Below are 13,179 nucleotides of genomic sequence, written 5' to 3'. Positions count from 1 at the left end.
GACAGGGCTGTTGACTGAAAAAAAAAAAAAAAAAAAAAAAAGCATGGATGAACAAGAATGGTAGGATGTTGGCAGCTGTTGAAGCTGGGAAATGGGTATATGATTTATATATACTCTTCTGTTTATATTTAATGTTTTGCATAATAAAAATATTTTTCAAATGTGTAAAGGAATAATCCAACAGGCATCTGAGAGCGATATGCTTACCAAACAGACCACAGCAATGGCAAGTTGTCGACTGAAGAGGAGGTCCTAATGAGCTGAAGAGTGCTGGATCATTTATGGACAAGGAACTCTCAACCAACTGGTGTACTTTTTTTGATTTTGCAGGAGACACATTATTGCTAGTCTTCTATTAAGAAAAGAGAATAGCAGTATTAAAACTTGGTAATGTTTTGTTTGTTAAATATTAGATTTGGGACTTCCTCTGCCGAGAAGACAAGATAGATGTACCTTCCCTTACTCCTACCATTAAGTACAACTAAAACCCTTGGACTTATATGTAAAATAAACATACAGTGACACTGAAGGAAGGCAGCAGACAGGCTAGGAACTTGGCACCCAGAGAAGGACATGGCAGTGAGTCCCCAGAGTTTTTATTCTGCCTCATATATCCCAGATGCGGTGCTGGAGAAGTCAGAAACACCCAAAGGCACAGACGATAAAAGCCCCAACAAAAAGCCTGCTCGCTTGCTCTCTCTAGCCAAAAGACCAGGAAAGCTATGGCCCAGCCAGACAGAAAAACTTTATCAGTAACTGCTCTACTCTAGATAGTTGCCGCAGAAAAAACTGTGGCCCCATCCCACCAGCAAAGGTAGACTGGGGAGCCTAGACCTCCACCTTCACCAGGCTACAGTGAGGTGCCCCTCTCTCCCACTTGGGTGATATCAGAGAAAGCCAACAGAGTATGGAGCCAGCACTTCATCCTCGTGGGGTCTCCCTGTGGAGACTGCATGGGGAGCATGGACTTCTGCCTGGCAGTAAAGAGTGTCCCCCATGCCCCCCAACTACCAGCACCATTGGGGTGGTGTTAAAAGGAAACCTAGTGGACAGTCAGGATTTTCCACCACCATTCAATAGTAATGAGTGGAGTGTCTCCAAACCCTTCCACCTCTAATCCTCCCTCCACCTCGTGTTAAGTAGAGAGGATATGGGGGGGGGGGAGCAGTAAGGATGCTGGGAAGCTGAACTCCCACCCTTGTCCAGCCAAGAACATCCTGGGCCATAGAACAAACTTCAACCAATTTAAAAGAATTTAAATCATACAGACAGTTATTCAACCACAATGGACTTACACTAGAAATCAGTAACAGAATGAGAACAGATAATCTCCAAACATTTGGAAACTAGACAATACACTTCTAAATAATGCATGAGTCAAAGAGGATGTCTCAGGGAAATGTTTTAAAAATACACTGAACTAAAAGAAAATAAAATTACAACATATCAAATTTGTGGGACACAAAGTATCGCCAAGACAGAAATTTATAGCTCTAAAGTCACATACTAGAAAAGAGGTCAAGTCTCAAATTAATAATGTAAGTTCTCATCTCAAGAACCTAAACAATAAGAACAAAACATGCCCAAAGCAAGCAGAGGAAGGAAACGATAAAGATAAAAGCAGAAATCAATGTAATTAAAAATAAAAACTTGGAGGAAAAAAATCAGTGAAACAAGACCTGGTCCTTTGAAAAGATGAACAAAATTGATAAATCTCTAGCAAGACTAACAATGAAGAAATCAGAGGCAGAAATTACCGATATCAGGAATGAAATAAGGGATATATTACTACAGACCATGAAGATATAAAAATGATAATGGAATACTTCGAACAACTCTATGTAGACTTCACAATGTAAGCAAAATGGACCAATTCCTGAAAAATCACAAATTATCACAATATGAAATAATTTGAATAGCCTTATAAATATTAAGGAAACTGAATCATAATTTTAAAACTCCCCCCAAAATAAATCCCCAAGCCCATATGGTTTTTACCACCGGAGAATACTACCAAATGTTTAAAGAATTATTTAACACCAACTCTATACAATCTCTATTCCAGAAAACTAATATTACCTTGATACCCAAACTATACAAAGACAATAAAAAAGAGAAAATCACAGACCAAGCTCTCTCATGAAAATGGATGTAAAAAATCCTCATCGAAACAATATCAGATATAATTCAGCAACATATAAAAAAATAATTATACACCATGACCAACTGGGGCTTATTCCAGGGATGCAAGACTGGTTAAATTAAAAAAATATATATCAATGCAATTCACCAAACTAACAGGCTAAAGGAGGAAAAAAATCACAACAATATCAATGGATGAAGAAAAAGCATCTTAAAAATTTCAATACCTATTCATGATATAAACTCTCAGAAAAGTAGGAATAGAGAAAACTTCATCAACTTGATAAAGATCGTCTGCAAAAATTCTATAGCTAACATTATACTCAACAGTAAAAAGACTCAGTGCTTTCCCCCTAGGTTTGGAAACAAATATGTCCACTGTCACCACTCTTAACATAATGCTAGAAGTTCTAGTCAGTGCAATAAAGCAAGAAAGGGAAATTAAAACCATATATTTTAAAAAGGAAGAAATAAAACTGTCTTTTATTGGCAGATGATATAATTGTCTATGTAGAAAACTGCAAGCAGTCTACAAAAAAATTCCTAGAATAAGTGACTCCTGGAAGGTCACAGGATGCAAGATAAACATGTGAAATCAACCATATTTTTATATATTAGCAATGAACGTGAGGACACATGAAATAAAATGTATAACAGCATTTACAATCACTCAAAAAACAATACTTAGGTGTAAATCTAACAAAACGTGCACAGTTGGTAAGCTGCAAACCACAAAGTGAAAGAAATAAAAGAATATCTAAATAAATTGGGAGACAGATTGTGTTAATTGGAAGATTCACCACAGCAAAGATGTCAACAATTTTCAAATTGATATACAGGCTTAATACAATTCCTATCAAAATTCCAGCAAGATTTTTCGTAGATACAAACAAGATTGTTCTAAAATGTATACTGGAAAGGAAGGAAACTAGATTAAATGATTTTGAAAAAAGAAACGGAAAGTGGGAGGCATCACTGTACCCAACTTCAAGACTGACCATCATAGCTCCAGTACTGTGTGGTATTGGTGGAGGGAAAGACCCACAGATCAGTGGAAAAGAAATGAGGATCCAGAATAGACCCACACAAATTAGCCCAGCTAATTTCCGACAAAAGTGCAAAAGCAATTCAGTGGAGGAAAGATAACATTTTCAACAAATGGTGCTGCAGAATTGGACATCCCTAGCCAAAAAAAAATTAACCTCAACCTAAGTCTCACAACTTATACTTAACTCAAAATGGACCACAAATTTAAATATAAAACTACAAACTTTGGGGGGAAAAAAACCCCAAAACTTTCTGCATCTATAGCAGCAAAAAGTTCTTAGACTTGACACCAAAAGTATAATCCATAAAAGGAAAAATTGACCAGGACCTAGCTAAAAACTTTTGCTCTGCTAAACATCTTGTTAAGAGAATAAAAAGACAAGCTGGAAACTGGGAAAAAATATTTGTAAATCACATATTTGACAAAGCACTAGAATCTGTAATATATAAAGAACTTGCAAAACTTGGCAGTAAAAAAATAAACAATCCAAATTAGAAAATGGACAAAGACATGGAGAACATTTCACCAAAAAGGATACACAGATGGCAAATAAGCACATGAAAAGATGTTTATCATTAGCCATTAGTCAAACAAAACCACAATGAGCTATCACTACACAAATGTGACAAAAGGGAAACTAAAAATACTAACACCACCAAATGCTGGTGAGGATGCTGGGTGCAGAGAATCTGGATCACTCATACATTCTCAACGGGAATATAAAATGGTATAGCCACTCTGGAAAACACTTTGGCAGCTTCTTAAAAAACTAAATATGCAACTACTATATGACCCAAAAATGCACTCCTGGGCATTTATCCTAGAGCAAAAACGAAAATTAAAAACTCATGTTCACATAAAACCTTACACATGAATGTTTACAGCAGTTTTAGTTATAATAGCCAGAAACTGGGAACAATCCAGATGTATTTCAATGGGAGAATGTTTAAATAAGCCACAGAATACTACTCAGCAATAAAAAGCATTGAACTATTGATACATACAGCAATCTAGGTGAATCTCCAGAGAATTACGCTGAATGAAAAAAATCCAATCCCAAAAGGTACATACTCTATGATTTCATTTATATAACATCCTTGAAATGACAACGTTTTGGAAATATGGATTAGATTAATGGTTGCCAGGGGTTAAGAAGGGGGTAGGGGCAGGAGGGAAGTGGATGTGACCATAAAAAGGTGCAGAAGGGATCCTTCGAGTGATGGAAATGTTCTGTATCTTGCCTGTATTATGTCAATAGCCTGACTGCAATATTACACTATAGCTCTTCAGCTTATTACCACAGGAAACAACTGGGTAAAAGCTACAAAGAATCTCTATTATTTCTTCCAACTGTAGGTCAATCTATAATTACCTAAATAGAAAAAGTTGAATTTTATTTTTAAAAAGATACTAGGCTACAGATAAGACAGTCTGACCTTGAACAATACCTGCAAATTGAGTAATTCTTCATTAACACAATATAAAAAACATGTTTAGAATTTTTTATCCAAAAACACAAAATAGAAAAAAAATAAATAACTTACACTATTTACTTCTTTGGGTGGTGAATTATTTCCAACATTTAATGGTGACACAGAGTTACCTGGGATATAAAACATAATGCCTAATAAAAGTCAAATATTACTTTATTCCTGAAAATGTACAGTAACATAATTAGGTAACATTCAGATAATAAAGCTATACCATAATAACCTTAAAGTTACACTATAAATAAGTAACACCCTACTTTTCCTAATGAAAAAAAAGGATTTGTTTGAAATTTCCTTGACTACTATATACCTCACTGTGAACTTTTCTCCATTCACGAAGGCAACAAGTTACCAAGCTTTTTGAACTCCAGACTCTATACCCTTAGAAATTACTGAGGACCTCAAAGAGCTTTTGTTTACATAGCTTGTAACTATCAATATTTAGCATTATTAGAAATTAAAACTAAGTATTAGAAATTTCAAATACTAGTAGTTGAAATTAAAACTAAACATTTAAATATATTTACTTAAAAATAATAAATGCATTACACGTTGACATGGTTTTTTAAAAACTATTTTCCAAAGCAAAAAAAAAAAAAAAATTGTGTGAAGAGTGGCACTGTTTTACATTTTTGCACATCTCTTTAATGTTTGGCTTAACCAATGATAGTTGGATTCTCATATCTGCTTTTGGATCCAATTTGTTATGATATGTTGCTTTAACTGTGAAGTAAATCTGGCCTCACACACATACATGGTTGCAAATAGGAGTTGTATTTTATGGCCTTCTCAGGTAACTGTGGATATTCTCCTTTAATTCACACCAAAACTCAAGTGGTAGTTTAAGGGTCAGCTGCAATGTGGAATCTAAAACCGTTATCAATAAACTTTTCATACTGTTATATTAGAATCCATTGATTTATCTTGTACTTTAAATGGATTTTTACCCATGCAGGACTACAGAGCATCATGCATTGGTCTTCAGGAAAATATTGAGCAACTCCTGAGTTATGCAGATCTTCCAAATGTTGACACATTTCATAAGACAGTACCGAAAAACCTTATGTGTTAATATCACCATGCATCTCACCAGAAAAGTCTTTTAAGTATTGGGAAGCTGTCAAGCTCAGAGTGGCAGATACACATTTCCTGAAATTCTCATTTTTGCTTGAAAGCTTACACTTTATCATTAGCAACAAAATACTGTCAGCTGTTTTCTTTGACGTGACAGGCTCACTTTGTCCATTTTTGAGAAAATGACTGCCAGATATCTAAGCCTGAATGACCACAGTGTGTCATTCTTTTCAATTAAAAATGACGTTCCAAGAAAAAGAGTTTCCATTCAGCTCACAACTCAATCACACACATGCTTTTCATACTTCAGTAAGCAGCAAAAGTTAGGAGCAATTCCCATTTTGTTAAACAAAACACTAAAATTACCTGTACACAAGGCTCAAGACTTATTAATAAATTTGTACTGCTTTATCAAGGGCATTCTTAAGTAAAACTGACACTTCTGGGTTGTTTTGTCTTAACTGCAAGGGCATGAAAATGAAAAACAATGACCACTAGCCCAAGCTGGTACCTCTGCTAAAGGAAAGTTAACAAGGTGTCAGAGTCTACTCACCTTTGCTTTTGCACCACCAGCATAAAGTCAGCACAGTGAAAAAGAGCAAATAATGTTTTAATATTATTAGGAAAATAGTTGTGACTCCAGAGGCCCAAGGGCCATACTCTGAGAACTACATCACCATAATATTAAAAGATCACATCTCATACACATTCAGAGGCTAATTCCACCAGGCCCCAGTCTCCTTAAAAAGCAGACTTTTAGAATTAAGACTAAAGGAATGATTTAAAAAATCAAATGAAACAAGTTAATATCTTAGACATACCTTTGTGAGCTATTACATGCATAAAATCTGCATAGTATTTTTAGAATATGGCCAATCTTTAGAACATCCATAAAAAGCCAGAGTGTTTGCTTTCTACATTCCCAGTATGTCTCTGGATTGGGGCAGGTGGGGAGGAGGGAGGCTTGTCTGTAGACACTTTCTCCTCAGGAATCCTTCTGGGATTAATGTAGCCAAAGGTAGCTAGTTGGCATCTGGTTTTTCCTTCTAAATTAATATGTATATGCAAATCCTGTAAGTTAGCCATTTGGCTGTTCTGTTAATAGCACACTGGTGTATAGTTAACACATACTTTTGATAAGTCGAAGAAACCAGCAGAATCAAGTAGTATTAAGCCTACAGGTTTTACTCACCTGTTGGCAGCATCGTCCTGTCTCCTTCGGATCCAGCCACTTCTCCACTGATGCCATTAGAGTTTGAAGATACTGAATTGTCCTCCTGACTAGCCAGATACTGTTTGGTTTGCTCACAAAGCAAAAAATTTTTCTTTTTATTTCCATTCTCTGGGCTTTTCAACCTGAAATTAGGATGGTTAGGATGTCCTCCGGTACTTCTTAAAGACTCATGCGGTGGAAGCTTGCTTTCATTTTTCTCAAAATTAAATGGCTCTGTCATTTTACAGCTAGATGCCTCCAAATTATTTCTTGACATCATATCAAGCGGCAATTTAACATTCACAGAAGTCTAAGGGAAGAAATGTATTTAAAAGGCAACTTTTAATTCCAAAAGTAGAAGCACTGCAGGGCCAGGTGATTTCTCTTTATGTAACAGCTCTTTCTCATCAATGATTCCAAAGCAGATGTAACTGTAACCATGATATCAAAGCCCGTTCTACAGGCACAAGAAAAGAACGATTCTTTAAGTACAAACTCCAAGTTTAACAGAATTCGACAACGGGCAAATCAAGAGACATCGAAAGAGTTATCTCTGGATTCGACACCATTCCTTACTTTAAAAAGCTTCTGGAAACAACATGAATAGAAAAGGACCATCAAGTTTTAAACGAAGTATTTCCGACCTAAAGCCTACAACTTAATGGTGAAATACAATAGAGGGTAGTGTTTAGATCAGGTCATCCCCTACCTGTCTAGCCTCTCAGAATCCCTCTATCCTCCCCTACTTGTTGCTCTGCTATGTCTTTGACTATGCTGAACCAGGTCCCCAGAATGCCCTCACTCTCTCATCCACCTGGTCAACCCTTTCCTTCCTAGTCATCCTTCACAATTTGCCTCAGCTGATTCCGGTTTGGTCTGTTTTCCCCAAGTCCTCTGTTTCATAATGTCCAGCTGGGCTTCCATAAATTGTAACTTGTATCTACTGCTTTTAAGGACTTACTTGTGTGTGCCCTTCACTGAAAATAAGGTACACATACTGTTGCAAAGCGCTTCTGAGAAACCTCTAATCAGACATTATGTGGGCTTGTTGTTTCCCTATTGCTCCTTGAAAATACTAAGTGTTTGTGCAGAGGAAGTAATATAAGTAGACAAACAACTCTTATTTTTAAGTAGTGATCTATTGCTTTGTCTTTAGCCTGAAGACAAAACTTCTGCCTATCTTTCCCAAACTGCTCAGGAAAAAAAAAGGCAACAGATAGCTGAAACTGGTATGAGTAATAGCTAAATATTATTTGACCTTATTTTAAATAGAAGATAAAGAGCAGAAAAATCCTCCCTCGTGGTGTCCTAAAACTTCTATCTCTGCTCTAAATCAGGCCCAGCCTAATTCAATGACAGTACAGAAAAGATAATGAAATTTACAAAAAGAAAGAAAGAAAAGAAATACACAAGCAGACTTACAGGTGGGAAGATCCCTAACAGAAGGCCGGCAGATGGGCAGCTGTGGCGGGAGATACTGTAGCTGTCAGGGAAGGCATACCTGTAGCAGATATGTTCAGGTATACCTAAACTGAAGGATCAGATTGAGAACTACTATGAAGGATGCAGTAAGACAGAAATACTGTGAAATTACAGAAGGAAAATAACTTCCAGGGCATGCTGGGTGGCGATGTGAATATTGAGTAACACTAGACTCTGTACAAGAAATATAAAGAACATGCATTTAAATTATTAGGGCAGGCTTCCCTGGTGGCACAGTGGTTGAGAATCCGCCTGCCAATGCAGGGGACACGGGTTCAATCCCTGGTCTGGAAGGATCCCACATGCCGTGGAGCAACTAAGCCCGTGTGCCACATCTAGTAAGCCCGTGTGCCACATCTACTGAGCCTGTGCTCTAGAGCCCACGTGCCCCAACTGCTGAAGCCTGCACGCCTAGAGCCTGTGCTCTGCAACAAGAGAGGCCACCACAGTGAGAGACCCATGCACCGCAATGAAGAGTGGCCCCCACGCTTCCCTGGGGGCGCAGTGGTTGAGAGTCCTCCTGCTGATGCAGGGGACACGGGTGCGTGCCCCGGTCCAGGAGGATCCTACATGCTGTGGAGTGACTGGGCCCGTGAGCCATGGTCGCTGGGCCTGTGCGTCCGGAGCCTGTGCTCCGCAACTAGGGAAAGCCCACGTGCAGCAACGAGGACCCAACGCAGCCATAAATAAATACATACATAAAATTTAAAAAAAATTATTAGGGCAACTACCACAAGGACAAAAACAAAGCATAACTTTAAAATCACAATCCAACAGGGAAAAAAAAATTCAAGTATGGTAAACAGAAAATATCAAATAAGATGACAGACCCAAGCCCAAGTAATCTAAATATCAATGATTCAGTCTCAAAATAGAAAGAGAGAGATGGACCCAGGGAGAAAAATATCCAGATACGTACTGTGCACAAAAGGCACACGTTAAACAAAGTATCCGGTGAGCTTGAAGACAAAAGGACTAAAATACGTGCTATGCAAATAACCAAAATAACGTTGGGCTGTTAATATTAATAGCATTAACAGCAGATAAAATAGAACTCAAGATAGAAAATATTGGGATAGAGAGAGATATTTTACATTGGTAAAAGAAACCCTCCCAGGAGAGAGAGGGGCCAGAAATCTCTGACTCACAATGACATCGCCTTGAGATGTATAAAGTAAAAACTGATTAGAAGAGAAATGCAGTCACAATAAGGACACACCTGCTTCAGACACATAATAGTCAACAGATAGAAAACAAGCAGTGATATATATTTTACTAACACAATAAACTTGATCTAATAGGGACCAATACAACCAAGAACATTCATTTTTCCAACACTGAGACATAATGGACTACGAAGTCCACTTCAACTAACTCCAAAAGAAACTAGTACCAAACGGGCCATGTTCACTCATCACACTACACAAACCTCCATCTCAGATTTTGCTTCCCAGAGAATCAGTGTGCAACACCCACACTGGAGGATGAGGAGTTTGGGTTTTATTTATTTTTGGGGATCTTAGTTCCCCGACCAGGGATCAAACCCGTGCCCCTTGCATTGGGAGCTCTGAGCCTTAACCACTGGACCACCAGGGAAGTCCCTGTTTTATTAAAGTGGTAAAATACCATAAACGAAATGATAGCAAACATGATTAAATGAACAATTAAAAACTTACAAAAAACAGCAAAGAGGTCGGAAAATAAGTACTAACACAAAGATGACAAATTTGATACCTTTTAAAAAGTGGGATAAATAGTAAAAACATCCAGACACTGTAGCAGACACTGTGGGTAACTGACCCAGACATCACCTTCTACTTCTGATTTGCCAGCTTGAGTTAAATACTGGCCATAATCAGAGTTCTGAGTGGAGCTTCTCAGAAAGCTCTCTCCTTTCCTGATGGACAGGGACAGATTTGGCTAGCAGGGTCTTTCACTTCTTTCTTCCTGCAACACGGACCTGAGGCCTGAAGATATATCACCCACAATGCAATGAGAAAACAATAAGCATGAGAAAGCAGCACACCCTCAGGACAGTGGAGAGGAGAAGGCAGAGTCTGATGTCCCTGGCAGAAGCCCTGACTCCAGCCCTGATCTGCCTAGGCACAGACTTGCTGTGGCATCAGAAAAATACACCTTTGGATTTTCTGCTGTTTGAAGCCCAATGGACACAGATACCAATAAAAAAAAAATGAGCAGGGCTTCCCTGGTGGCGCAGTGGTTGGGAGTCTGCCTGCAGATGCAGGGGACACGGGTTCGTGCCCCGGTCCGGGAAGATCCCACGTGCCGCGGGAGCGGCTGGGCCCGTGAGCCATGGCCACTGAGCCTGTGCGTCCGGAGCCTGTGCTCTGCAATGGGAGAGGCCACAACAGTGAGAGGCCCGTGTACCGCAAAAAATAATAATAATAAATAAATAAATAAATAAAGGAAAAAAAAAAAAAAATGAGCAGAAGGCATGAAAGGATACATAGAGGATGACGATTCATTGATAAACATAAGGGGGAAAACATTCAACCTCATTTGTAACAAAAAAATTCAAATTGAAATAACTATATATTATTTTCTATACAGCATAGGTGCAAGTAAAACACTCATTACTGAAGGGAATATAAATTAATATGTTCTGCCTGAGAAATAAGTTGGAGATTTATATATGTACATGTGTATTATACATAATATAGTTATATAATATATATGTGCATATTATACATATATAACGTATAATATATATTCTTAAAAATATCCATAGCCACTCACCTGACAAGTCTATTCTAGAAATCATCCCACTGAAATAATCTTAAATATCAAAAAATACGGCATGTATAAATATCCATTTAAAATAGAAAAAAAAAGGAAAAAAGTTAACAGTGATGCTTCTACTACATAGAATATTACACTACCATTTAAAATCATAGTTTTCAAAAACATTGTAAAATGTCTATTAGAATGGCAAATGAAAAATCAGAAAAACACTGTATATTCAGTATAATAACTGCAAAATAAAAAAGAACAAAACTCCATGTAAAAAGAGATGAGTGAGACATTAAATTTTAAATAACAGTGTTCTGGGGTAGGTAAGTTGAGGAAATCTTTTTCTTTTTCAATCTTTTTCATTTTCCAAATTATATTTTAGGATGATTTACTTTTATATAAAAAAGCATATTAAAGATTAAAATATCATTGCATGTTCAAACTTTTTTTCGTAAACTGTGGTTAATTTTAAACCAAATAAAAGATCACTGTAATATTTAAACCACAAAACCAGGGTACAGACACGGTTTCAAGACACCATTGGGACCCTCAATACACAGCCTTTAACTTCTGAAATAGCTTTTCTAACTTTGTCCTTATTAATAAGGCTGACAGTCAATCCTTAACTCCTTACTACCCTGTAGAGTTACCTATAGACAATTATTTTAAGTTGCTTGAGTGCAGGAACCATGTCTTACTAAAACAACTTACAAAAAACCCTCTGATTTCCCACAGTGCCTACCACCGCGTCTGGTACAATGCAGCATTCAAAAGATACTTGTATGGGCTTCCCTGGTGGCGCAGTAGTTGAGAGTCCGCCTGCCGATGCAGGGGACATGGGTTCGTGCCCCGGTCCGGGAAGATCCCACCTGCCGCGGAGTGGCTGGGCCCGTGAGCCCCGGCCGCTGAGCCTGTGCATCCGGAGCCTGTGCTCCGCAACGGGAGAGGCCACAACAGTAAAAGGCCCGCTTACCACAAAAAAAAAAAAAAAAAAGATACTCATATGATAAAACTATCTAAAATGCACTACTGCACTGTTTTCCTGACAACCGGGACAGGGAAAGTTAAATTCACTGTCTGAAATTTCATCTAGCAATCTTAAAGGGAGAATTACACCATGCTATGAGGTTTACTGAAATTTAATAGCAATACTTCATGTCTTACCTCAACTCTTCCAAAGTCCCAAAATTAATAAAGTTATTTGACTTTAGGAAGGATAACAATCAGTTTTAGACCCAATGTAAAGTGTAAGCAGCAAACAAAAAGGATTTAAGCTTAAAAGAAGCTCCACCTATGGTGGAATATTTAGGTTAGAATTTAGGTTATCTCACTTGCCTCACCCAATTTAGGAATTTTCATTACAACACCCAGGGCAAATAGACATCTAGCCCTGTCCTATAACTAGAAGCTTCTAACTTCCTTTCATTTTGGATGGCCAATTGTACTGCATGCTTCTTTATAAAATGGTTCTCTTCCCAAGTGACTCCTGCTGTTGCCCCGTGACCCTAACCGTTCAAAGATCTGAAATGGCCACCATGTCCACTTTCCTCCAGGTCCTTAATCTTCTAGACTTCTCACCATTCAGCACTTTCTCTAATTCATCCGAAACCCTCATATAGACAGGACTCTCCTAACAGCACAGGATTCTAGATGTGGGCCGACAAAGGGTCAACAGGAGAATCACACAATCCCTGACTCTGAAAGTTACTTCTGCCTATGCACTAGCTTTTGGAGGGAAGCCTGGACTACTGGGAGTACCCATAAAACTTGCACTCGTCTAAAATCTTTTGGAATTTAATTTTTTTTAAATGTGTAATTATCATACCATGCAATTGTCTTTTTTCTTTTAACTTACAGTTCTGTGAATTTTAACACATATATAGATTTATGTAACCACCACAATTGGGACACAAAATACACTTTTAAAGCTGAATTTGAACATTAAAAAAAACTAAGAATGTGCGTTTATCCTTACTTGG

At 37.8% G+C, this 13,179-nt stretch overlaps 1 protein-coding gene across 1 annotated transcript in view; it reads right to left on the bottom strand.

Moving 5' to 3' along the window:
• Window positions 1-7,208, bottom strand: part of TDRD1 (tudor domain containing 1) — a 33,710-nt gene extending 26,502 nt beyond the window's left edge. Inside the window, exons 1-3 of the mRNA XM_024756090.1 lie at window positions 6,947-7,208; window positions 4,735-4,793; window positions 208-352 (exon numbers count right to left, since the gene is read on the bottom strand). Of these exons, the coding sequence (XP_024611858.1) occupies window positions 208-352; window positions 4,735-4,793; window positions 6,947-7,208 (466 nt within the window). The remainder of the gene's footprint in view (window positions 1-207; window positions 353-4,734; window positions 4,794-6,946) is intronic.
• Window positions 7,209-13,179: the final 5,971 nt, after the last annotated feature.

The sequence above is a fragment of the Neophocaena asiaeorientalis genome, unplaced genomic scaffold, assembly GCF_003031525.2.
Source record: "Neophocaena asiaeorientalis asiaeorientalis breed wild unplaced genomic scaffold, Neophocaena_asiaeorientalis_V1.1 scaffold85, whole genome shotgun sequence".
NCBI lineage: Eukaryota > Metazoa > Chordata > Mammalia > Artiodactyla > Phocoenidae > Neophocaena > Neophocaena asiaeorientalis.
The sequence above is the reverse complement of the archived record's forward strand: the minus strand, read 5'-3'. Positions and strand labels throughout refer to the sequence as shown.